Source organism: Dryobates pubescens, chromosome Z (genome assembly GCF_014839835.1).
Source record: "Dryobates pubescens isolate bDryPub1 chromosome Z, bDryPub1.pri, whole genome shotgun sequence".
Lineage (NCBI taxonomy): Eukaryota > Metazoa > Chordata > Aves > Piciformes > Picidae > Dryobates > Dryobates pubescens.
In genome coordinates, this window is record NC_071657.1 from 63,488,584 (window position 1) to 63,514,808 (window position 26,225).

Genomic DNA, 26,225 nt, shown 5'->3' on the forward strand with positions numbered 1-26,225 from the left:
AAACACCCTCCAACCACTACATCACCCACCAGCCCCTCCCTATTGGTGAAGAGGAGGTCAAGCATAGCCTTACCCCTGGTAGAATACATAGAATACATAGAATAAACCAGGTTGGAAGAGACCTTCAAGATCATCGCGTCCAATCCATCAACCAATCCAACCCCACCTAAACAACTAACCCATGGCACCAAGCACCCCATCAAGTCTTCTCCTGAAAACCTCCAATGACGGTGACTCCACCACCTCCCCAGGCAGCCCATTCCAATGGGCAATCACTCTCTCTGTATAGAAATTTTTCCTAACATCCAACCTAAACCTCCCCTGGCGCAGCCTGAGACTGTGTCCTCTTGTTCTGGTACTGGCTACCTGGGAGAAGAGACCAACATCCATCTGTCTACAACCTCCCTTCAGGTAGCTGTAGAGTGTAATAAGGTCACCCGTGAGTCTCCCCTTCTCCAGGCTAAGCAACCCCAGCTCCCTCAGCCTCTCCTCACAGGGCTTGTGTTCCAAACCCCTCAACAACTTTGTTGCTCTTCTCTGGACTCGTTCCAGCAAGTCAACATCCTTCCTAAAGTGAGGGGCCCAGAACTGGACACAGGACTCGAGGTGCGGCCTAAACAGTGCAGTGTACAGGGGCAGAATGACCTCCCTGCTCCTGCTGGCCACACTGTTCCTGATGCAGGATGATGGTAGGCTCACGCAGCACCTGGGATAAGAAGCTGTCCTCCATGCACTCTTAAAAACCTCCTAGACTGCCTCCTCTCTGCTATGTTAAGATCCCAGCAGATGTCAGGCAGGTTGAAGTCACCCATGAGAACAAGGTCAGGTGATGTTGAAACAGCCTTAAGCTGCCTACAGAATGACTCATCAACATCTTCATCCTGGTTGGGTGGTCTGTAACAGACTCCAACCAGGATGTCAGCCCTGTTGGCCTTCCCTCTAATTCTCACCCACAGGCACTCAACCTGATGGTCCCTAATCTCCAGCTCAATGGCATCCAGTGCCTCCCTGATGTACAGGGCCACCCCTCCACCCCTTCTTCCTTGCCTGTCTCTCCTGAAAAGCCTGTAGCCATCAATTGCAGCGCTCCAGTCATGTGAAAGTGATATATTAAGGAATGGTAATCAGAGGGCTGCACCAGACTAGGCAGCCTTCTGGTAACATCCCTAACCTGGGCTCTAGGAAGGCAGCAAACTTCCCTGTGAGAAGGATCTGGCCAACGTATGTGGCCCTCTGTTCCCCTCAGGAGGGAATCACCAATAACAATTACCCTCATCTTCTTTTTGAGGGAACAAGTCCTGATGCTGGGGGAAGGCTGTTTAACCTTAGGCTGTTTTGCCTTAGGCTGTTTTGCTTTAGGCAAAACCTCAGATGGTGTGTCCTCCAGCATCAGAATCACCTCACCCTCAACCTCCAGTGCCCCATACTTGTTTTTCAAGGGCAGTGGGGAAGGTGAGGGGAGGCAAGGAGGTTTTACTTTACGTCTTTTAAGAGCAACCTGTGTCCATTCCCCACTGCTTTTTGGGTAACCAGCCTCTGCTAGGGAAGCCTGCAGAGCCTGGTTACTCAAGTTCATCTCCCTTCTACATTTCCTTACAGCTCTAAGTCCAGCAACCTCATCCTTCAGTTCAGCCACCATGTTAAGCAGATAGTCAATCTGCTCACACCTAATGCAGGAGTTGTCCCCACTACCCTGCATCTCAAGGGCCAGGCTCCATCACTCTCTGCAGCCAGATACCTGGACACCTACCTGCTTATGTTTGACCCCAGTCTGGGTCGATGCTGATCTTCTGAAGGCAGCTTTGCTGCGAGTCACAACCATCCCTATCCCAGGCCACATGACCTACTGGACAAAACTTAAAAAAGCGTGGTGGCGCGGGTGGCTGGCTGCAGCTGAGTGAGCACAGCAGTCTGCTGCTGCTCAATGTAAGCCTGGGTGAGTCCCCGGCTGGGTTTTACAATTTGCCGCTGCTGACGTAACGATCACGAACAGGCAGGCATGTGAGAAGGCGGCTATGCTGGACCTCACTGTCTGCCCAGAGATCGACGGGGTCCTGCCGCTCCTGTAGCCTGAAAATATACCAGCATGATGGGGAACACAGCCACACCAGCCTCATGCACCACTTGACAGAGTCTGAGAAGTAGGCCTGTTTAAATATTCCATGTCACAATCACAGACTTTCAAAATGATTAAAGAAATCAGTACAAAATCAAAATATCTTCCCCTCAAAACTATTCGAAGCCAGACTATTTATTTTACATACTTATTTTATAATTTGTCATACTTCATAAACTGTATGCTTACTGATTAGATGCACTGGATTTAACAACTGTATATAATTTGCTATTTGAAACTGAAATTAATGTAGGAACCAGATAAGCATGGTTTAAAACAAGGTAAGGATCTGAAAGTATGGGGAGCTTTCCTTAGCTATCACAAATTTGGAAAATGTGTGTAAAATTTAATTCTTGAAAGTAGCACCTAGCAAAGATTAAAGTGTCTGGAGAGACTGCAGATGACACAACTGTATAGATGTTCGTATATACTGTGCTTTGACATCATAATTTTATTTAACAGAAACAATGAGGTCTGGAATTTTTAAAGCCATTTTAGAAACCCTTAAGAAACTTACTAGAAAACAAATATTCAATATTAAGACATCCAGGTCTTGAAAAGGTTCTTTACTCTCAGCTTCAGAGAAACATTTTACAAAATAAGAAATGTTTTCAGTATAGCACACACAAATTTAATTTTTTCTTTAAACAAAACAAAAAATCTTCCCAAAGATAAAAGAATGTATGTATGGCATAGTGAGATTTTCATAATGTGTCCCAGAACCACAACATTTTCAAGCTGGTTCTTAGCATTTAATGGAGAGACACAGCCTTTATCTCTCTCTCTCTCTCTCAATGCTGAATTCATTGCTCTGCTTCAATTCTGTACTATATTGTACGGTTCTGTTTACTGTACTTAGGAAAGACCTCAAAGTCATTTGGCACCTGAGTGGAGAAGAACTGTGTAAGGAGAGTAAAGTATTAATGATGAAAACCACTATGTACAAAGGACTAATGAAAGATCCACCCATTAACTATTAGTCCTATATATTCTACTGCATTAAATGAAAAGTAATGGAAATAATTTTGTATCTAAACTAAGCATAGTGCATTCAAATAAGCTTAGTACTTCTCAATAATGCATAAATATTAAGACTTAACTACTGTAAAATTTAAAGAAAGTACATTAAAAAATATATTAGTAAAATAAGGATTACATAAGCTTTACACTGTGCTACACTTCATCTGTGGTATATTCTAAGAGTATCAAAATAACACACCTATCTAAGGCAGGAATAATTTATTGAGTAGATCCTACTTCTCTGTTGAAAGTTAGTATGTTTACCCTTGCTGGCCATATTGTATTTTGTAGCAGGAATTATATGAGGAGAATTTCTGATTTTAAAAGGATACATATCATTGTCATGGTAGAGCCAAATAGCCCCAGCACAAATCCCAGACAGACACTAAGGTGTCTAGACATGGTCCCTTTCTCTCCCCTGCTTCGTGCAGAAAGCCAGGGTAACACGGGAAAAGGAACAAAGGGGACAGGACCATGCATGACTGGTAAAACCCTTGTATCTATGGTAAGGGAATGTGCTCTAGCCACAACCTGGCAGAACCCCTTCCCATTGGGTAGCTATGTGCTGGTTTCTGTTACCCTATTGGCCCAATTGAATCTCAGGCAAGAGTCATATACAGGCTGATTTCTAGTTGCCTATGCCTTGCTTTTGCCTTGCTAAGCCTTGCTCAAGCCTTGTGTGCTTGAACCTGCTTGGACCTTGTCTGGCTTGAAGTTGCCTCAAGTTACATAGCCTCAAGCTACCTGGGGTCCAGTGCCTGGGATAAAAACCACAAGCATACACACCACGAGCAACAAGGGAAGCCACAAGCTTAGGAGTTGGAGCAAAGCCTGATTCCCCTTGCAACCAGAATTTTGGCATGCCTCAGTTTCCTCAAGACAAAGCAAGTGCCCACCACAATAGCATCGTTAACAGCCCGCTGTCTGCTGAAGCCAGACCAGCCATCGAAGACCGCATGGCATTCCTGCTGGCAACCTGCTGTGCCTGGTGCATGAGCGTCCCAAAGCATCTATACACAGCAGCAGCACTCGCATTTGGGTAAAATTAGCTGTAAGTAATTAATTCATTGCCTCTTTGGCTTAATGGTTCTTGTTGAGCATTCCCCCTCCATGTGGTTGAGCACCATTTCGCTCCCAGGGTATTCTTTCTGTTATATTCCTCTCAGTTTCCATAAAATACTTGAATTGTTACAGTTGCCCAAATGACGTACATTCCCATTGTAGATACATTCTAACCGTACATCAAACCTTTTCACAGTATCACAGTATCATAGTATCACCAAGGTTGGAAGAGACTTCAAAGATCATCGAGTTCTATGGCAGAGAGTGACTCCCTAATATACAGAGCCACCCCTCCTCCTCTTCTCCCTCGCCTGTCTCTCCTAAAGAGCCTGTAACCCCCCAGAGTAGCACTTGAATTGTGCGTGTTATCTTACCATGCTTCTGAGATGGTGACTTGTGACTGTTTTAGGCTGTGCCTTTAAGAAAGGGACAGCTGCTGGAACACTCTGGCTGAATGTTTTGGTGAAGACAATGAAAACATGATATTCTACATGAATTCCATTGGTAGATTGGTAAAATGCAACTTTAAGTTTTAGTTCAATTCTGTTCTTTCAGTTCTGCCTGTATGCTTCTGTCTGCTTCTGAGCAACAGCTGTAGGAGTTAACCTTGAATAACAGATAAGAAAAATAATTCTTGCATGTGCTTTAAGGTAACAGAATTTTTCTCCTTAATAATTACCTTTTCTCTCTCTGTAACCCTTTGGGAAAGAAGGGAGGTGGGGGGAGAGAGGGAGTACAGCGGGGACACCCTCCTCTGGCTGGAGGAGGGAGTTTTGTTCTGTATTGCATTCTTTGCTGTATATTCCTGTATATATTGTGAATACTGTATATTGTGTATATGTTCACTGCATTTCATCCTGCTTGTAAATACAGCTTATTTCATCTCTGCTTCTCCGACTGAGTTAGCCGTGGTTTCTTTGTGGGGGAGGGAGAACTGAACTTTCTCTCACCACCACACAACTATATCATAGTCACCAATGTGGACCAGGACTTCCAGCTTCTCTTGCTTATTGACCATGCTGCATGCATTGGTGTACATGCACTTCAGCTGGGCTCTCGACTTCCCAATTAACCTTAATTTGTGTCCCACTCTTTCCTCTTCAGAGGGACTGATTTCCTCACCCACCCCCTTCAGACCTAGTTTAAAGCCCTCTTAATGAGCCCTGCCAACTCTAGTGCTAGGACTCTCTTACCCTTTCTAGATAATTGCACCCCATCAGGACCCAGCAGGTCAGGTGCAGTAAAAGTTGTCCCATGCTCAAAGAAACCAAAATTCTGCTGCTGGCACCATCCCCTCAGCCAATTGTTGATGGTATGGGTTCTCCTGTTCCTCTCAGTGTACTCCCCTGTCACTGAGGGAACTGAGAAGAACACCACTTGAGCTCCTGCCCCATCAATCAATTGTCCAAGGGCCTTGAATTCCTTTTTAATTGCCCTCATGCCCTTCTTGTCAATTTCATCACTTCCAGCTTGTATTACCAGCAGAGGGTAATAGTCAGAGGGCTGGATTAACTCTGGGAGTCTCCTTGTGATGTTCCTAACCCACGCCCCAGGTAGGGAGCAGACCTCCCTGTGGGATGGGTTGCGACGACATATGGGTCCCTCAGTAACCCCCAGCAGAGAGTTCCCAACAACTATAACCCTCCTCCTTTTCTTTGTGGAGCTGGTCGCTATAGTTGATGGGGACTGCTTGGCCTTAGGCTCCTCTCCAGATGGTTGCTCCTCGACCCTCTCATCCCTACTGCCCTCAGCTTGCAGGGCCTCATACTTACTATGCAAGGGCAGTGGAAGAGGAGGAGGGGTCCGGGATGGATTTCCCTTGCAACCCCTGGCAGGGACCTGTATCCATGCCTCCCTGTTTCCAGGGACCCTTCCCTCAGCAGGGGAGATCTGCAGAGCCTTCTTCCACATATCTAACTCCCTTTTGCTTTCCCTTATTGACCTGAGCCTAGATACCTCATCCTTCAGCTCTGCCACCAGACTGAGGAGAAAGTTCACCTGGTCACACCTGACACAGGTGTCCTCTCCTTCCCCCTCTATTCCAAGTGCCAGGCTGAAGCACTCTCTGCAGGCGGCAGCCTGGACTCCTGTATGCTAATGCAGCAACTCTGTCTGGGTAGATGCTGTTTTTCTAGCCTTCATCCGAGTGACAACCATGGTTCAATGTTTGATTGGAAAAAATATTTTTTTTTTTTTTTTTAATGTGAGCAGCAGGAAGGCTCTGCAGCCACAATGGCATCGCGCGCACAGCCCGGGTGGGATTTAAACCTCCCACTGCTGACGTCACACTCCCAATCCCGAGCAGGCTCAGGAGAGGACGATCCTGCTGGACCTCACTGCCAACCAGGGGTCCTCCTGACCTGCAAAGTCCCAAAAAGAAAGCAAAAAGCTAGGCAGAAAGCTCACGGTTTAAGTGGAGCAGTCACGAATGCCGGTTCCGGTCAGCTTTCAAGCCAAAATGGTGTTGTGCACACAGCCCAGGCAGGATTTAAACCTCCCACAGCTGATGTCACTGTAGTGAAGGATGCTTATGGTCAGGATTGTGCCCCAAACATTTCTGGAACATACTCTTCTGAGTGTTAACCCTTTTTGTTTCCCTCTCCTTTCTGGGGGCAACAGGGAGGATCCTGGCGCCACTGAGTCCAGGTAAACAGCCTGGGCATAGCATATACTTACACCATATTTGGTAGATGTTAGTCCATTGGTTAATCTTGCGTTAGCAACAGAATGCTCATTGGGCCAGTATTCACTGGGGCAAATGGTAAATAGGGGTCATTTGGTTAACGAGCCCCCCCACATCGTGTTGGAGCCTGTGAGTGTGTGCGTGCCAGTGCTGCCGTGGTTCACCTTGCCCGAGACTCAAGCCAGTGCCCCAAGAGACCTCACGCTCCTTTGCCACCGTCACCAGCTGCGCGCGGTGCCGTGGACAGTATCCCGTGGGATCGACCACTGCGCGATCCATTGCTGCAGGAGGAATGCCAGCAGCCCGTGTGAGCCAGCGTCGCTGACCTGCCACAGCCCCCCCTCGAGCGGGAGACCTTTGTGTCCTGGGAGGAGCAGCAGCCACGCGGTGCAGCCACGTGGCCGGCACCATTTCCTGTCTCCGTCTTACGGCACATCCGTGCCACGTTTCTGGACTATAAATATTATTAAGGGGAGACCTCATGAAGTCCTCAGCTTGTAAGTTAAGCCTTTCTTTATAGAGTTTCCAGTTAAGATAGCGTTTGGATTGCTCCGAGAGGAGGGTTGCAAGTCACTGACCAACCCCTCCCCCTGCCACTTTCTGAATTAGTTTCGATTCTAAGTTCTGTGAATTGTTTGATTTAAGTGCCCATATTTAAACATTCTGTAAAGATTGTTTCACTAACTGGATATTGATACCTGTGAAGGGTGACTGTAAATACCCCATTACAGAGTTTGTAAATAGATTTAACATATATTTTCGTTGGTATATCTGCCACTCATTTTCTCAGGGCATATTCACAACAGTCACACTCCCGATCCCGAGCAGGCTCACGAGAGGACGGTCCTGTCGGACCTCACTGCCAACCAGGGGTCCTCCTGACCTGCAAAGCCCCAAAAAGAAAGTGAAAAGCCAAGCAGAAAGCTCACGATTCAAGCAGAGCAGTCCCGAATGCCAGTTCCGGTTTGCTCTCAAGCCAGAATAGAATAGAATAGAATAGAATAGAATAGAATAGAATAGAATAGAATAGAATAGAATAGACCAGGTTGGAAGAGACCCTCAAGATCATCGCGTCCTATCATCCAACACCACTTAAACAACTAAATCATGCAAAATGACATGTTGATATGTTTGAGATGTTTGGGCCATTTTCATATTAATAACAGATTATTAATATGTTAATATTGCCATATAAATAAAGGAAAGATTATATCTTTTCAACAATCATTAGTCTTTATACCGAATTTCAGAGCAAACACTGTCTCGTTGATTTTAAGATATATTCTTGGTCTTTTTCCCTGCTCCTTACCAAAACTGGACAACCATCTATGGTCTTTAATTCTGTTCTGCTTTAGATGGTTTGAAGAAGAAAACCACGGTTGTATAATTGATAAGAATATGCAAGTTTATGCCAGATTTACAGACAAAAATTTACCTACCAAAGACTAATATTTTAGATAGCAACAATTAGTTCCTTACTCCATTTTTTTGTTTGTTTTACAATACAAAAATAAAAGCAAATACATTGTAAACCAAATGCTTTTAATTGCAAATTTAACTCAAAATACCATTACTTATAAGGTAGGAAATTGTAAAATGCTAGGATTTCTCACTCAAAAGATGCAAATGTTTAGTTTTCCCTTTATCACACTGGTTAAATTTTATCATATTTTTTTCCTTATTCAAATTGATTAATATATCACAAAACAGTAAAAAGAAACTAGGTTTGATTTACACAGAAAAACTACTTAGAAAATTCACATTTAAGGAAAGGTCATAAACCATTGTTTGTGGGATGTCTGACTCTAGACAGTACCACTTTAAACTAGTATTTAAATACAGCATTACAAAGCCAGTCAGCACGATTTATAAAAGCAAGCCAAACATTAGAAAATGTATAATTTATTTTAAACACCTACTTGCTTCTGCAGCCACCGTTCTCCCCTTCTTTGTTTTCTCCTCAAGCTTTTCAACTTGTTTCTTTCTCTCTTCTTCAGCTTTTGGTTTAAGGAAATACTCATAGGCTGAACATGACCAACAAGTGTGATATACTTCTCTTCTACAGCACTTTTAGGTGAAGAAAGGTTCATCACAGAGGGTGACCTATCAGGAATGGCACTTTCAGAAGACTGTCCAGTATCTTCAAAATCACACTCACTTTCTCTTTCTGTATGTAGAAATGTTGTAAAGGAAGTAACGTGACAACTTTTTTGTAGTTTGTCAGCATATAGGTCCTGAAGAGAACTATGTTCTGTCTGACTGAACACTAACTGCAAGCTATGCTGTGTGTGAACAGGTGAATTTTCATGTTTACCATGGTAAATTGCACCCATACTGCAAGTTTCATATAACACAGGTGAGAAAACCAGTCTCTCTCTGATACTTAAATCCAAACTACGTGCTCTTCTGTGAAAAGGTTTTACCGTGCATGCATCATTCATAGGATAAGAAGCAGAAAGACTTCTTTTCTGATTTAATACCTTTGAGGGAAGTTTTTCACTTTTCATCTCAAATCTGGGAGTTCTTGCTTCTAGACAAAGTGCTTCTGTTAATCTTCCAGTACCATTATTATTTCTGGCCATGTACAAAAGCCCTTGATTTTTCATTTTCACACTTCAGTTACAACCTCTTGGCAGGTATCCTTGCAAAAAACAGACTGAATTTTGCAGAGAGAGAAGTGTTTTCCTGATGATTTTGCCAGTTTAATGGAGAAAGCTAGCTGACAGTCAGTCTGACTTCTGGAGAAACGTACAGTTACTAATTGTCCACAGGCACATTTTCTGTTGTGCAGTTAAAGCCCCCTTAGCAGACCTCACAAAATGGACAGTGCAGTTTTCCAATTGTCCGCTGTGCCTATTGAAAAGAAAAAAACAAAAAACAAACAACAAACAAAACCCAACATTTAAAACCAACTACAACAACAAAAGATGAAATCATTACTAGAGTTACTTCTCATCTTTAATAAGATTATTTACTTTTCAAACACAATTAAAGAGACTTTACAGCAGAAAGAAATTCCCCATAAATATCCTGGTCAAAATTCTGCTTGCTGCAGTCATAACTAATACTAAGAAGTCTAGAGCATGCTTTTCAAAAGGTATGGACTTTGAAATATGTTTCAATTTGTCCACAGAATAATGCTGCAATACCAATGAAAACATTAGATCCTTTAAAGCAGTGAAAACAATTTACTATGTTAATCTGGAATCTGCAAGCACAGTTTTTTAGCTGAGTCTTCTATGGACACATTTCATGCATACTAAGTAGAGTGGACAGAGATTTCTTACAAAGACAAAATAGCATTTTACTTTGCTTATTGCATGAAAACTTGAAATGGAACTTGTATTGTGGTGCACGTAATATTACATTATCTGTGTGCAGATACAGTGACAAAGCCTTAACACAGAAGGCAACTACTTTTACTGTTTGTAATTCTACTAATTCAATTCCAACCCTTAAGGTGCTTTTTCAAAAGAAAATAGGTATCCAAAAATCTGTAAACTCCCATATATTTGCACAGCTACTAGTATTTTCAGTAAATATATTCATCTGTCCACAGAAACATTTTTGAGGATTAGAGTTATGCAAGTGTTCACAGAATCAAAGCCCAGAAGAAAAAACATTATGAACTCCATGTCACACATCACTCATTAGTATGCCTAAAGCCATGAATACAGAAGCTGTCCAAGATTTGTAGTTACAAGCACTACTTTCAGTTGCAAATGTCTTTCTAGGTAGTATGGGAAGATGGTTCCATCAGTTGTGCTTGTCTCATGCAATGCTTTAGAAAGTTACAGTAAAAAACAAATTTTTAGTTTCAGAAAATAAACTTGTACAGAAAAAACAAAATAGTTATTTTTCATATGTAATGTTACAAAAATATCTTGAAACGTTCATGTTTTACAACACATATGAGCAAATTACTCCTCCTGCTCTGTGACTTAAAACCTCAACTTTTCATGAAGTATCAAAGATGTGCCTTTCGTTGCACCTATCAGATTATATGTAAATCTGGAAATGTTTTTCACTTAGAGAAAAAAACAAACGTCTTAGATCACATGTGCTTAAAGGTTTCCAATCTCTGAAAATTCCTTGAACGGGCAGTCTCAGTTTATATGGCTAACAAATGTGCATATGCCGCTCCCAAAGAAGAATTACACTGGTTCAGTTTCCCACACTCCATCTTCTTCCCACTACATCTTCCATGGGCTAAGTACTATAATTAATTGAAATGCACTTTCTAGTGTGTTTTTCTGATACTCAGACACTATGGAATAATAACTTGTATCTCTAAATAGCAGGGAGGACTGATGCAAGAAAGTTACAGAAGGCAGCTAGCAGCCTGGCAAAAATGGGAATGCAAGACACAGCAGTGAAGGAAAAAAAGACATTGCTATGCCCTATGTGCACAGAGATTGGGAGATAAGGTGCAGTACAAGGGAGTCCAGGACTGATTTAGCATGAGTTTGGCAACAGATTGTAGAAGCATTGACTCAGTAAAAGAAGTAACAGCCTACTAGCGGAGGACGTGGCAGAGGGAAAATCAGCAAAATCTGTAAAGAAGCTTAGGGCACATAGATTTAATGATGGATTGCATTAAGAGGAAAAATCAGGAAGGGTTACTCGAAGAAGCTAAAACAAGTGATGAGTGACAGGGAAAGAAAGCACAGGTCAATAAAATTCACTAACAGTACTAGCTAGAAATCTGTAATTATTGAAGATTATCTATACACTAATGTATGCATGAAATCCAATGAGATTGGTTAAGAACAGGGACAGATGGCAAAAAAGAACTGGCTGGGAAGCAGTGGGGTTTTACAGCCTACAAATAGACTTCATGCTTATGTAAAATGATTTAGCCTTTGAATTAGGAGTCATAGAGGAAAAAACCCCACATGATCACAACATTATTCAGGCAAGGAGGATCTAAGGATAAGTCAGAATTGTTTAAAACCCCCACACATTTATCAATAAACACACAGGATCTTTTCAGACAAGTCAGAAGTGCTCGATGCAAGAGTTCCTGGGATATTAAAAGACAAAACAAACACTAAGATTTTTGAAGGTGTTCATGTAGAATTGCATCTTTTCCCTCTGCCACATGAGGAGCATTGCTTCTCTGCAATGTTCAGCAAATAAGTTAAGCCTTTTCTGAACAGCCTATGAGGTTTGTATTTCCCAGATCTCCAACCTGACCATTGAGGCTTTCCATTACAGAAGGCTGGCCATTTATAGGTAAAAGTGAAAAGAATAAAATTACCACCAATATTGCATCAAATTTTACTGAAATAATAGAATACAAAAAGTACTCTAAAAAATGTATTGTTATGATCAGACATTGAAGATTAGCCAGCCTCTCCTTCACAATATTAATGTTTCTGAAAGAAATACACTATTCTATCATGCACTAATTTCAGGAAGAGTTTATTTAATGTTAAAAAAAATAAAGCAGAGCAAAAACAATGAAAGAAGATTAATACAGTGTTTAGTTTTACAGTCATAAAAGTTTATTTGTTTATAATTTTCAGGGTGAATTTGCTTAGATCAATAGTTACTTGTAACAGTAAAACTTGGACTCTGAAGCCTAAGTTTAAAGAAATGCAGATTATCATTTGCCTCAAAATCAGACTCAAAAGAGAAAAACGGTAAAGCTTCTGTATATTGTATCTATGCAATAACATTAACACCTAGACCTAAAATAACTTAAAGGAAGTACTCCACTGAAGCAAACAGCACAACAGGAAAGTTATGACATGCTTTGTAACTTCAGAATGGGCAGCTGAAACTCAAAAAGAAGTGATCCTGGCTTGTCATCAGACCTTTGATTTGCAGCAAGGTAACTACCAATTCATATGACATAAGAGCACATTAAATACAAAAGCCTCTGTATTCAAAAACCAAAGCCTATAGAAAAAATATGATTTTAAGCATTGATAGAATATGGAGAGGTGCCCAAATCAGTTATTTGGACAAACATAAGTACATTCCTCTATAAATAGAGAGAAAGAGAAGTTCTCTCTTGTAGGCTTTGTGCATACATTAAAAAAGCATTTAAGAGGGCAAAAAGACTAAAAAGTAATGACAGAAATTACTGAGGGAAATCTCTTCCAGTAGAATGTCAGCAGAAAAGTGCCCTTGAAATTTGTTCCTCTTACTTATTTAACATGTGAATTATAGAGATGCAAGGAAGAAAAGGTCGACCTTTTCAACAACACTTTTTCACCCACTCTGGAATGGCTTTTAAGTTCACATGCTGTATGTTTCAGACTCCTGAGGTTCAACCAAAGGTTGTGATGTCTGTTAAAAGAATTATTATTATATTGATACTTAACATCATGTAAGGTGGCTTTTCTTGCCAGTTTGTTTGTTTTTACTATAGTCAGAAGTTATCTTCCCAAACTCAGTAAGTATTTCATTAACAAAAGATAAACCTCAAATGTGCTGGCCCATTATATAAGCAAAAATCAGGAAGATGTTGTAAATAATTTTCTATTTCTGAATTTAAGGACATTGGACAGACTCTACTGTGGAGATGGAGGCGTTTGGAGGTGGTTTTGTTTTGTTTAGAAGAAGAGAAATTATGCAACTTGTGACCTTCCAAGTATATTTGGAAATTGATTTCAGAAGCACTATCACATAGCATAATTTTCCAGCAAATACAGGAAAATTAAAGTTCTAGTTTATATGAAGACTGTGGTCAGTACTGCACAACTACACCACAAATAGTTTTACATTAATTGTGTAGTGTTTGTTAGAATCCTTAGCAGAGAAACTAGGGATTCATAACAACTTCTGAGTTTTTAATGCAATAATGTGACCAACTGAAAACAAAATCTAAAAACCTAGCACTTCATTAAGAGACAGTATAAGTAAAATTATCTTTTAGCATAGAAGTTCTGTAAATGTAATTCAACATTTTAATGTTTCAGAATGTAATTTTTTAAACATTTCCATAAATATAAGGAAATTGTGATGAGTGTTCAAGTCTTAAAAGTAGTTGTTAAAATTTACAAATATGGAAAATCACTGACTCCTATGCTATGCAATTCATCAGAATAAAATTTTATTATGCTAAAAACTGGAAGTAGGACTATACTCAGAAGACAGAAGCTTTTAAAAGTCCTCCAAGTAATAACATCAGACAGATCCATCTGCCATTACCTATGCTATCATCTTGCTTCTTTCTGTGTATAGTACCTCTGCTTGGATATAACTCTGATTTAAAGTGTTCATGCTGCATTTGTAACTTCAACATTTGGTATTAAGATTTTTTTCTAATAATTTCCTCTTTTACTCATATTTCTGCTGTATCTTTGATTGAAGGTCTAAAATTCACGAGGGAAAGCTGACAAATTGAAATAAAAATTACTCTTCTCACCTTTGTCTCCTTAGGGTTTGGGAAGTTTTATGACATTACAGAATTATATGTACTATTTAGTTATAGAGGGAACTACTTGAGTCCCTTGCACAGTGGTGGTGGGTCTCCTCTAGCAAATAAAATTTCCACCATGGGGCACAAAGACACCTTCTTTCCTCTACTTTTTTTCCCCACACACATATATGTGAATCCACATGACTAAAAGGAATCCTGACATAAAGCCAGAGAAGACTCTTCTCAACATGCCTCTGGAGGCTTGCTCCCTTGAATTTTTTTTTTTTTTATGGGAGAACCAGTATTACTGGTGCAAAAGTGCTATTCACAGAACTGAATCTTCCTTGTAAAACAGACCTAAATTAAGACAACCAGAATGACAAGTCAAATATTTTTTTCTCTTTGTGTCTTTATGTGTTGTGATGTCTCTCTGGTTTTCTCTGAACTGTTTCCAAAGCCTTCCCTTTTTGCCACGCCTTCTCCAAGGGTCCTCCAAACCTTCCTTCTACCTGTTTCTATTTTTATCCTTGTATGCTAGCTATGAAATAAAGATTGAAAAAAAAATTAAATCTTTTACATCTATACACTCAACTCAAGCATTATGCCACAGTATGCTTACTCACAGTGCTGAAGTGCACAGCGGGCACTGACAAGGAAGCTGGGGCATAAAACTTAAAACCAGGATTAAAACAATCTCTCTTCTTCCACAATCCAACCATCTAATTTTGCAGTTACTTCAACAACTTAATTTTTATTTAGTCTTCTCTTTTTAATACAACTCTGGGGTCCTCAGTATAGCTTGTCTGAAGAGCAATTTAGCTTACTGAGCCATACAGACTTTTGTGATTTCCACATTTCCCCCATTTCTACCTTTCCCTTTTCTGCCTTGTTTTCTGAATTAAAGACTATGATACACACATACAGGTTGTTAATTTTCATTTATACTAGAGGTTTTCTTTCAACAAACTTCCTGCTTTTTCCATATGTACAAAGAGTCTCAAATACAATTTTACGAGGAAGAATAGAAATAACAGGTGCCTAAGTTAGACTCTGAGCTCAACTGTACATTCAGCTTTTAATAACCAGATCTATACTAAGCTTAGAAAGTGAAATTAATATAAACATTAAATATTTTCCAGAAATACAACAATAAATTAAAATTAACTTTTGTTGAGATCACATTAGCTTATTTTATTGCAAGCTAAGATGGCCAAGCAAAAGATCATGGAAGAGACACTTTCAGAAAAGGCAGAATTTACACTGGAAACCTTTCTTTTTCATCACAAAATTGTGATTGTTCACATCCCCAGACTTAATCAGAATGTCTCTCAAGTTTCTCTTAACATCACTCTGTTGATGCTGCTACTTTCTGTACCAGGCATATTTTGGAAGTGAAATGTATAAAAATGCCGGACTTTTGCTTATTTTAAAAAGCAGACTCAGGCTCTGAAAGATTTTTAAAAGTAGTGTACAATACTTGGCAGTGACAAACACAAAATAGACTTCACAGGACATGGAAAGAATGAATACCAGTTATGAATTTGTTTGTATCACTCAAACAACCCCCTTAAAGTGGTTCTGATTGTTTTCTTCATGATTTCATTACTGTTATGGTTTATGAAAAATATGGGAAATATGTTTTTAATAAAAATGCTAATGATTTTGTATTAATATGGAAATTTTCAAAAAATTCACAAATAGGTTCAGTGTACAGCTGGAATATACATTTACAATGGGAATATTTAACAATTTAAACAATTTTAAGCGAAATGGAAAAATAACTGGGAAAGAGAATCCCCAGCACAATATGGTGCTCGACCACCGAGGGAGACTTGACACTAACTGTCAAACACAGGAGGCAATAAAACTAGTTACTGACAAATGAGTTCCACTGAAGTAGGAAAGGTGCTGCTGCTGCCTGTATGTTAGCTGTTAAGGCTTTTTGAGGCACTTTTGTGCAGCTCTTGAAGCTTCCTTCCAGGATCTGCAGACTGTCTTGGAGTTTTGCAAAGTGGCAGGGGACAGTTTCCAGCTCACTGAGGATTTGTCCCTCTGCCTGGCAAGGCAGAAAGATATGTCTGTCTGCTTCTGGGCTTTATGACATGTTATTGCGAAGGGTGCTTGCATCTGTCTGGGTAAAGTGAGGCATGGCACAAATTCCAGTTACAAGGCAAGCAAGGCTTGGCTTTTCAGGCTTGCAGGGTAAGGTTTGTGGCTTCTCTCCCAGATCTTGGAAAAGCAAGGCAAGGCAAATATAATTTGGCCTGTATTTATCACTTGCCTGAGATTCAACTTGGGCCAACAGGGCAACTGAAGCCAGCAAACAGCTAGCCAATGAAATGGGATTCTGCCAGGCTGCAACCATAAAAGGCAAAGGCATAGGCCTGGTCTAGGAGATGCATGGCCAGTGCACATGTTTTATAACCATAAAGGGAAAATACGTCCTTTTGTTTACCAGACTTACTGGTGCCTGTTCTTTTGTCCTTTTCCCCCATTTCCTTGGACTCCTGCAGGAGGGAGGGGTGAAGAGGGGAACCATGTCTAGACATACCAAGATCTGTCTGGGTTTGTGCTGGGCCCATTTGCCCCTACCACCACAATAACACACCTGTAGAATTAATCTTACAACAGCTCAGTAAGAATCTCAGATCTGAGACCAAGAAGGAATGACTGTGACTTTTTGCATAAGGCTAGCTCAGATGTGCTTTGCAGGTACAGCTATAACCCCAACTACTAAAACACATTTCTGAAAAGTTAGAGATACACATCCAGCACACTTTATATGCTGTATCTGTTTATTCAAATCATATATATTTGAGTCTCTGTATACATTCGGTTCCCCTTATGCTGTTACAGAAAAGTTCTTCTGCTACATGCTGAAGAGCTGATTCATTTGAAGCTCGTAATGCAGGGTATAAAAGAATGATAATGGACAAATGCACTTGCTGTATTAAAAAAACCCCACAAGATTCAAGTCATGCAAACAAAGGCTGTCTAATGATATTGGTCACAAGTAGTGTTCCCCAGGGCTCAGTGCTGGGGCCACTCCTTTTCAGTATCTTTATCAATGACCTTAACAAGACTGAGAGCACCCTGACCAAGTTTGCAGACAACATCAAGTTAGGCTGGAGTGATCATCTACTGGAGAGTCAGAAGGTTCTCCAGACAGACCTGGATATGCTCAGTCAATGGACTGAGGCTAGTAAGATGGCCTTCAACAAGGCCAGGTCCTCCACTTGGGTCACAACAACCCCATAAAATGCTACAGGCTTGGGGCTTTTGTGGCTGGAAAGCTGCTCAGAAGAGAGAGACCTGGGGATGTTGATCAACAGCTGGCTGAACATGAGCCAGCAGAGTGCCCAGATGTCTAAGAAGGCCAACTGCATCCTAGCCTGTATCAGGAATAGCATGGCCGGCAGGACTAGAGGGGTGACTGTCCCACTGCACTCAGCACTGGTGAGGCTGCAGCTTGAGTACTGTGTTCAGTCTGGGAAACCAAAGTGTAAGAGAGAGATTTTCATGCTGGAGCATGTCCAGAGAAGGGCAATGAAGTGGGTGCAGGGTAAGTCTTATGAGGAGCAGCTGAGGGAATTGGGGTTGTTTAGTCTTGAGGAGGCTGAAGGGAGACTTACAACTACCTGAAGGGTGATCACAGAGAGGTGGTTGTTGGTCTCTTCTCACAAGTCACAACTCATAGGTCATAGTCTGGGGGCAATAAGCTAGGCTCAGAGGCCAAACCAGCAGGCCAGCTGAGGTGCATGTACACTAATGCACAAAGCATGGGAAACAAACAAGAGGAGCTGGAAGCCTTGCTGCAGCAGGAAAGTTATGATGTAGTTGCCATCACAGAGATGTGGTGGGATGACTCACATGAGTGGAGCGCTGCAATTGATGGCTACAGGCTCTTCAGGAGAGACAGGCAAGGAAGAAGGGGTGGAGGGGTGGCCCTGTACATCAGGGAGGCACTAGATGCCATTGAGATGGAGATTAGGGATGATCAGGTTGAATGCTTGTGGGCAAGAATTAGAGGGAAGACCGGCAGGGCAGACATCCTGGTTGGAGTCTGTTATAGACCACCCAACCAGGATAAAGATGTTGATGAATCACTCTATAGGCAGCTTAAGGCTGTCTCAAGATCGCCTGACCTTGTTCTCATAGGCGACTTCAACCTGCCTGACATCTGCTGGGATCTCAAAACAGCAGAGAGGAGACAGTCTAGGAAGTTCTTAGAGTGCATGGAGGACAGCTTCTTATCCCAGGTGCTGAGTGAGCCTACCAGGGGTAAGGCTATGCTTGACCTCCTCTTCACCAACAGGGAAGGGCTGGTGGGGATGTGCTGGTCGGAGGCTGTTTAGGGGCCAGCGACCACGAGATAATTGAATTTTCAGTATTCGGTCAAACTAAGAGGGGCAGCAAGAAGGGCAGAATTCAGGTTGCTCAAGGAAATAATTCAGAGGGTTCCTTGGGAGAAAGCCCTTAAAAATAAAGGGGTCCAGGAGGGCTGGGCCTCCATCATGAAAGAACTGATGAAGGTGCAGGAGCAGGCTGTGCCAATGCGCCGGAAGATGAGCCGCCGGGGCAGATGGCCAGCCTGGATGGGCAATGAACTTTTAATAGAACTAAGGGAAAAAAAGAGAGTGTATCACCTTTGGAAGAAAGGTGAGGCAACCCATGGAATGTTTAAAGATGTTGCTAGGTCATGTAGGAAGAAAATTAGGGAGGCAAAAGCACATTTGGAGCTTAGACTGGCCTCTGCTGTGAAGGGCAACAAAAAGTCCTTCTATAAATACATTAATAGCAAGACGAAAGGCAGGGACAACCTCCACTCCTTGGTTGACATGGAGGGAAATGTTGTATCACAGGATGAGGAAAAGGCAGAGGTACCTAACACCTTCTTTGCCTCAATTTTTACTACCAGGACAGAACGTCTTCCAGACAGCTGGCCTGCAGAGCTGGCAGAAGGAGCCAGGGAGATGCATAGTTTCCCTGTGTTCCATGAGCAAGTGATCGAAGCTCTCCTCAGCAGCTTGGATTCCCACAAGTCCATGGGACCAGATGGGATCCATCCTAGGGTGCTGAGAGAGCTGGCAGATGAGCTGGCCAAGCCACTTTCCATCATTTTTCAGCAGTCCTGGCTCACTGGAGAAATCCCAGATGACTGGAAGCTGGCCAACGTGGTACCCATCCACAAGAAGGGCTGGTTGGATGAGCCAGGGAATTCCAGGCCTGTCAGCCTGACCTCAGTGCCAGGCAAGATTATGCAACAGGTCATCCTGAGTGCAATCACACAGCACTTAGAGGATGGACAAGGGATCAGGCCCAGCCAGCATGGGTTTAGGAAGGGCAGGTCCTGCCTGACCAACCTGATCTCCTTCTACGATCAGGTGACCCGCCTGGTGGATGTGGGGAGGCCTGTGGATGTAGTCTACCTGGACCTCAGCAAGTCCTTTGACACCGTTCCCCATAGCAAACTCCTGGCCAAGCTGTCAGCCCATGGCTTGGATGGGAGCACACTGTGATGGGTTAGGAACTGGCTGGAGGGCCGAGCCCAGAGAGTGGTGGTGAATGGTGCCACATCCAGCTGGCGGCCAGTCACTAGTGGTGTGCCCCAGGGATCAGTACTGGGCCCCATGCTCTTTAACATCTTTATTGATGATCTGGACAAGGGCATTGAGTCCATCATCAGTAAATTTGCTGATGACACCAAGCTGGGGGCAGGAGTTGATCTGCTGGAGGGTAGAGAGGCACTGCAGAGGGACCTCAATAGGCTGGACAGATGGGCAGAGTCCAACGGCATGAAATTTAACACATCCAAGTGCCGGGTTCTGCACATTGGCCACAACAACCCCATGCAGAGCTACAGGCTGGGGTCAGAGTGGCTGGAAAACAGCCAGCCAGAGAGGGACCTGGGGGTGCTGGTCGACGGTAGACTGAACATGAGCCTGCAGTGTGCCCAGGCAGCTAAGAGGGCCAATGGCATCCTGGCCTGCATCAGGAACAGTGTGGCCAGCAGGAGCAGGGAGGTCATTCTGCCCCTGTACACTGCACTGGTTAGGCCACACCTCAAGTACTGTGTCCAGTTCTGGGCCCCTCAGTTTAGGAAGGAGGTTGACTTGCTGGAACAAGTCCAGAGAAGGTGAGGGGTTTGGAACATAAGCCCTATGAGGAGAGGCTGAGGGAGCTGGGGTTGCTTAGCCCGGAGAAGAGGAGACTCAGGGGTGACCTTATTACTCTCTACAACTACCTGAAGGGAGGTGATAGACAGACGGATGTTGGTCTCTTCTCCTAGGAAGCCAGTAGCAGAACAAGAGGACACAGTCTCAGGCTGCGCCAGGGGAGGTGCAGGCTAGATGTTAGGAAAAAGTCCTATACAGAAAGAGTGATTGCCCATTGGAATGGGCTGCCTGGGGAGGTGGTGGAGTTGCCATCATTGGAGGTTTTCAGGAGAAGACTTGATGGGATGCTTGTTGCCATGGGTTAGTTGTTTAGGTGGTGTTGGATTGGTCGATGGGTTGGACGTGATGATCTTGAAGGTCTCTTCCAACCTGGTTTATTCTATGTATATGTATTCTATGTATAAATGGCATCAAGTTACACTGGGGAGATTTAGGTTAGACACTAGGAAAAACTACTATACCAAAAGGGTTATCTAAGGCTGGAACAGGCTGCCCAGTGAAGTGGTTGAATTGACATCCCTGGATGCATTTAAAAGCTGTCTGGATATGGTGCTCAAGGATATAGTGTAGTAGTGGCCCTGGTAGAGCTAGATAATGGTTGGACTTGATGATCCTAGAGATCTTTTCCATGCATAGTGATATTGTGATCACTAGCATCTGAAGTAATGTAAACAGCTTAACAATATCTAGCAAGCAAGCAGTATTTTACTGCCAAATAAACCCTCTTTTTATTTATACACTTCAAAAGGTTTTTCCTATTTCTGCATTTACCTTTTCACTTACAAATACACTTTCATAAGAAGAATCACAGAACCAGAGAATCAGAGAATGCTTTGGGTTGGGAAGGACAGAATCACAGAATGACAGAAATATTCAGGTTGGAAAAGAATAGAATAGAATAGAATAGAATAGAATAGAATAGAATAGAATAGAATAGAATAAACCAGGTTGGAAGAGACCTTCAAGATCATCGCGTCCAACCCATCAACCAATCCAACACCACCCAAACAACTAACCCACGGCACCAAGCACCCCATCAAGTCTTCTCCTGAAAACCTCCAGTGATGGTGACTCCACCACCTCCCCAGGCAGCCCGTTCCAATGGGCAATCACTCTCTCTGTGTAGAACTTTTTTCTAACATCCAGCCTGAACCTCCCCTGGCGCAGCCTGAGACTGTGTCCTCTTGTTCTGGTACTGCTTGCCTGGGAGAAGAGACCAACATCCATCTGTCCACAACCTCCCTTCAGGTAGTTGTAGAGAGTAATAAGGTCACCCCTGAGTCTCCTCTTCTCCAGACCCTCAGGATCACCAAGTCTAACTGACAACCTTACTCCACAAAGTTCACCCCTAAACCATTTCCCTAAGAACCACATTCAAATGACCTTTAAACACATCCAGGGGTAGTGACTCAACCACCTCCCTAAGCAGCACATTCTAATGCCTGACCACTCTTGCCATGAAGTCTTTTCCCTAATGCCCAGTCTAAACATACCCAAACACAGCTTGACGCCATTCACTCTTGTTCTATCACTAATTACCTGTGAGAAGAGACCAGCATCAGCCTCTACACAACATCCTTTCAGGTAGTTGTAGACAGCAATGAGGTCTCCCCTCTGCCTCCTCTTTTTCAAACAGTCCCAGTTCCTTCTGTCGCTCCTCGTAAGATTTATTCACCAGGCCCTTCCCAGCTTCATTGCCCTCCTCTGTACTCACTCCAGCACCTCCACATCTCTCTTGTATTGAGTGCCCAAAACTGGACTCAATACTCAAGGTGTGGCCTCACCAACTGAATACAAGGGGACAATCACCGCCTTACTCCTGCTGGACACAGCATTTCTAATACAAGCCAGGATGCCATTGGCTTTCTTGGCCACCTGGGCACACTGCTTGCTCACATTCAGCTGCTTGTTGATTAGAATCCCCAGGTCCCTTTCTGCCAGACAGCTCTCCAGCCATACTTCCCCAAGCCTGAAGCATTGCTGGGATTGTTGTGACCCAAGTGCAGGACCTGGCATTTGGCCTTGTTGAAGCTCATCCCTTTAACATTGGCCCATTGATCCAATCTATCCAAGTCTCTCTGTAGAGCCTCTCTAACCTCATGAAGATTAACACTCCCAACCTAACCTGGTGTCATCTGTGAACTTACTGATGACACAGTCTATGTCTTCAGAAAGGTCATCAATAAAGATGTTAAACAGAAGTTGTCCGAAGACTGAGGCCTCAGGAACACCACTTGTGATTGGCTGCCAGCTGGATTTAACTCCATTGAGCACCACTAGTTCCAATCCTGCTGCAATGGTCAGGGACACCCTCCACAAAACTGGGCTGCTCAAAGTCCCATCCACCTGAACTTTGAACAACTCCAGGGAGGCATGTCTGTAACTTCTTGGGCAAACTGTTCCAGTATCTCACTACCCTCACAGGGAAGGAATTCTTCCTAATATCTATTTTAAATCTATCTTTTCTCAGTTTAAAACCATTACTCATTGCCCTGTCACTGCAATCCCTGATAAAGAATCCCTTATAATTCCTATAGGCCCCTTTTAAGTACTGGAAGACTGCTATAAGGTCTTCCTGGAGCCTCCTCCAGGCTAGCAACCCCAATTCTCTCAGCCCATTCTCATAGGAGAAGTGCTACAGATGCCTGATCACCCTTGTGCTGCTTTTCTGGACCCTTCCCAACACATCCATGTCTTTCTTGTCCTAGGACCCCAGAGCTCCGACAGAGTTCTCCAGGTGGAATCTCACAAGAGCAGATTAGACAGAGAGAATCATCTCCCTTGACCTGCTGGAGACCTTGATGCAGCCAAGGATGTGATCAGCTTTCTGAGCTGCAAGTACACATTGCTGCTCAGTTTTTCATCCACCAATACCCCCAAGTCCTTCTCCTCATGGCTGCCCTCAATCACTTTACCCTCTACCTTGTCATTGTGCTTGAGATTGCCTCAACCCAAGTGCAGAATCTCATATTTAGCCTTGCTGAACTTCAAGTTCACATGGCCCCACCTCTGCAGCCTGTCAAGATCCCTCTGGATGTCATCCCTTCCCTCTAGCATACAAACTGCACCACACAGTTTGGTGTTGCTAGCAAACTTGCTGAGAGTGCACTTGATCCCAGTGTCCATATTCCTGACAAAGATGATAACCAGCCACAGCACCAACCCCTGAAGAAGATCACTGTTCCCTGGTCTCCACTCAGACATTGAGCCATTGACTGCAACACTTGTGAGTGTGATCATTCAATCAATTCCTTATCCACTGAGTGGTCCAGCCATCAAATCCATATCTTTCCAATTTAGAGACAAGAATGTCATGTGAGGAAGTGTCAAATGGTCTGAACAAATCCAGGTAGATGAGATTAGTTATTCTCCCCTTATCCTATGCTGTAATTGCTTTATAGAATGTCATCAAATTTGTCAGTGCAATTTGTCCTTCGTGGAGCCATGACGGCTGTCAACAATCACCTCCGTATCTTCCATGTGCCCTAGCATAGTTTCCAGGATGATCTGCTCCATGATCAGAAACAGGGAACAGAGGAACAGGGAACAGAGCTGACAATGACCAGCCTATAGCTTCCTGGGTCTTCCTGTTTTTTAAAAACGGGGGTTATATTTCCCCTTTTCCAGTCAGTGGGAACTTCACCAGACTTCTGAAATATGATGAAGTGTGGCTTCGCAACTTTATCTGCTAGTTCACTCAGAAGTCCCATGGACCTGTGCACCTTTAGGTTCCTTAGATGGACTCAAACCTAATCTTCTCCTACCCTGACAGTTCTTCATTCTCCCAATCCTTGCCTTTGCCTTCTGTCACTTGGCTGGTGTAGCTGGAGCACTTGCTAGTGAAGACTGAAGCATAAAAAAGTTGTTGAATACCTCAGCCTCCTCTGTGAATACCTAATATATATAAAATAATCCATGCAGTACAGTTTGCATTTTGTGTAACTAACAATTCTGATAGCAAACCACATGGAAAATACAACCAAACCAAACCAAAAAACCCCAAACACCTCAAAAGTGGAAACGGTCTTTAAGACTTTATTACAGTGGGATGAGTTCTTCTGGCCTAGAAGAATTTTAAAAGGAAAATTCCTGTAAGTCTGCCAAAATTCTTCATGTTTGTGCCTTTTGCAGCTCTCATGGAAGACAGCAGAAATGCTACCAATATACACTAACACACTGCAAAGGTTTCTATAACTGTCATGCTAGAAAACAGCAAATGAGACATTTCTGATTTGTCAAATAAGTATTCATTTTTATTTGGACTTGCACATAGCTTCAAAAGCATACAAACATAAGTTTTTGAAGTGTTTTTATAGTTAAATGCAATTAAATAATAGTGTTCTGAATACATTTTAGCAAATTTTTGTCTTGTTTTGCATCTAAAACTATTAATAGACATCTTGTTCTTACCTTCCTTTGTCTTTCAGCACAAAACAACGATGTAAAAATAAAAGATTCAAATTTAGCACTCATGAAGTAGATAGTGTAACTCTTCAGTGGACCTTTTCAGCTTGGCACTGGGCCATGTTTGTTGTGGCTGTACTGCTTTCAGATCAGGTGCTTTATGTGAGCTCATGTTTGTCTCCAGAATATTATGTAGACACATCTGATTGTTAAAAAACCTATGCTTCTCTATGGCTCTTGTTTTACATTCTTCAAGTGTTTTTCTGTGATTCAGTCCCAGAAAAGACAGGAACTAAGCCTTCTTTCCAGTGCCCTTTCATGAAAACCATTCAACTTTCTCTTACAGACTTTTGACAGGTATTTCACAGTCTTCCCAAACTATTTAATTATCTTCTTATTTTCTATTATCTTAACTTTCCCTCCAATATCTAACCTGAATGTCTTGCCATTTACCTTATTCACATTTAATACAGAGCGCAAAACTGCTCCTTGTCATCTGTACAAGAACATTTCACAACATTAAATACTTATCATTTATTAGCTGCCTTTCAAACTTGTGTTTGGGCTAAATCTTTTCCTCTTCCCTTGCATATCATCCTTTGTTGATCTCCAACTGTCATTATTATTTGTGAACTCTTTTAAACAGGAATGTTTGAAGTCTGGCACAGAAGTGTTCAAATCTGGATGCAGGACTCAAATTAAAATTTAACCAGCACTGAGTAGACTAGGTAGATTACATAAATTTTCAAGGGAAAATAGGAATGGAGAAGAATATCGTATTAGAGTGGAAACTAACACAAAATCCATTTGAAAATGTTGTTTCTTACACTTATAAGGCCACTGTTTCTTACACTGGAAGAACAGGTAACAACTCCCATTCAGCAAGCAATTTTTAAGCACATTTACCATACATTCTTCAAGATTCATATTAATATGCTAAGTGAAGAGGAAACAGGAAGTGCATTTTCCTCTACCACCCCTCTGTCTGGAGCACCTATGAATAACACCACAGAATGCTAGTGGAACTATTCACAAGGAAAATAACGAAAAAGTAATAAAGAATTAAGCAGCCCACATACCCACCAGAAAAATGGTACAGAGCTCATCAGCTTCCTGTTTTTCATCACTCCTTGAAGAGGACACTTTTCCATCTGCCATCCTCACACTAGTAGGAATTCCTCTTTGGATATTTATATCTAAATTTCTTACAGAATTCAAATTGTGTAATGTATTAAGATTTGGCCATTTCCTCTTCTAAAAGATTGCTAGAAATCATTAAGAAAACCATCCTAAAAATTTTCAAATATTCCAAATAAATAACTAAGCACAAACACCTACATTTCTGTTGAACAGCTGGTTTAGAATTTATTTTGAACTTGTTTGCCCCTCATC

General features: G+C 42.3%; 1 protein-coding gene across 1 annotated transcript in view; it reads right to left on the bottom strand.

Annotated features, from left to right (window-relative positions):
- The window catches only part of RNF180 (ring finger protein 180), a 129,199-nt gene extending 103,208 nt beyond the window's left edge, over positions 1–25,991 (bottom strand). The window contains 4 exon segments of the mRNA XM_054177787.1: positions 8,801–9,492; positions 9,495–9,668; positions 9,671–9,734; positions 25,917–25,991. Of these exon segments, the coding sequence (XP_054033762.1) occupies positions 8,801–9,492; positions 9,495–9,668; positions 9,671–9,734; positions 25,917–25,991 (1,005 nt within the window).
- Between the last annotated feature and the right edge of the window lie 234 nt (positions 25,992–26,225).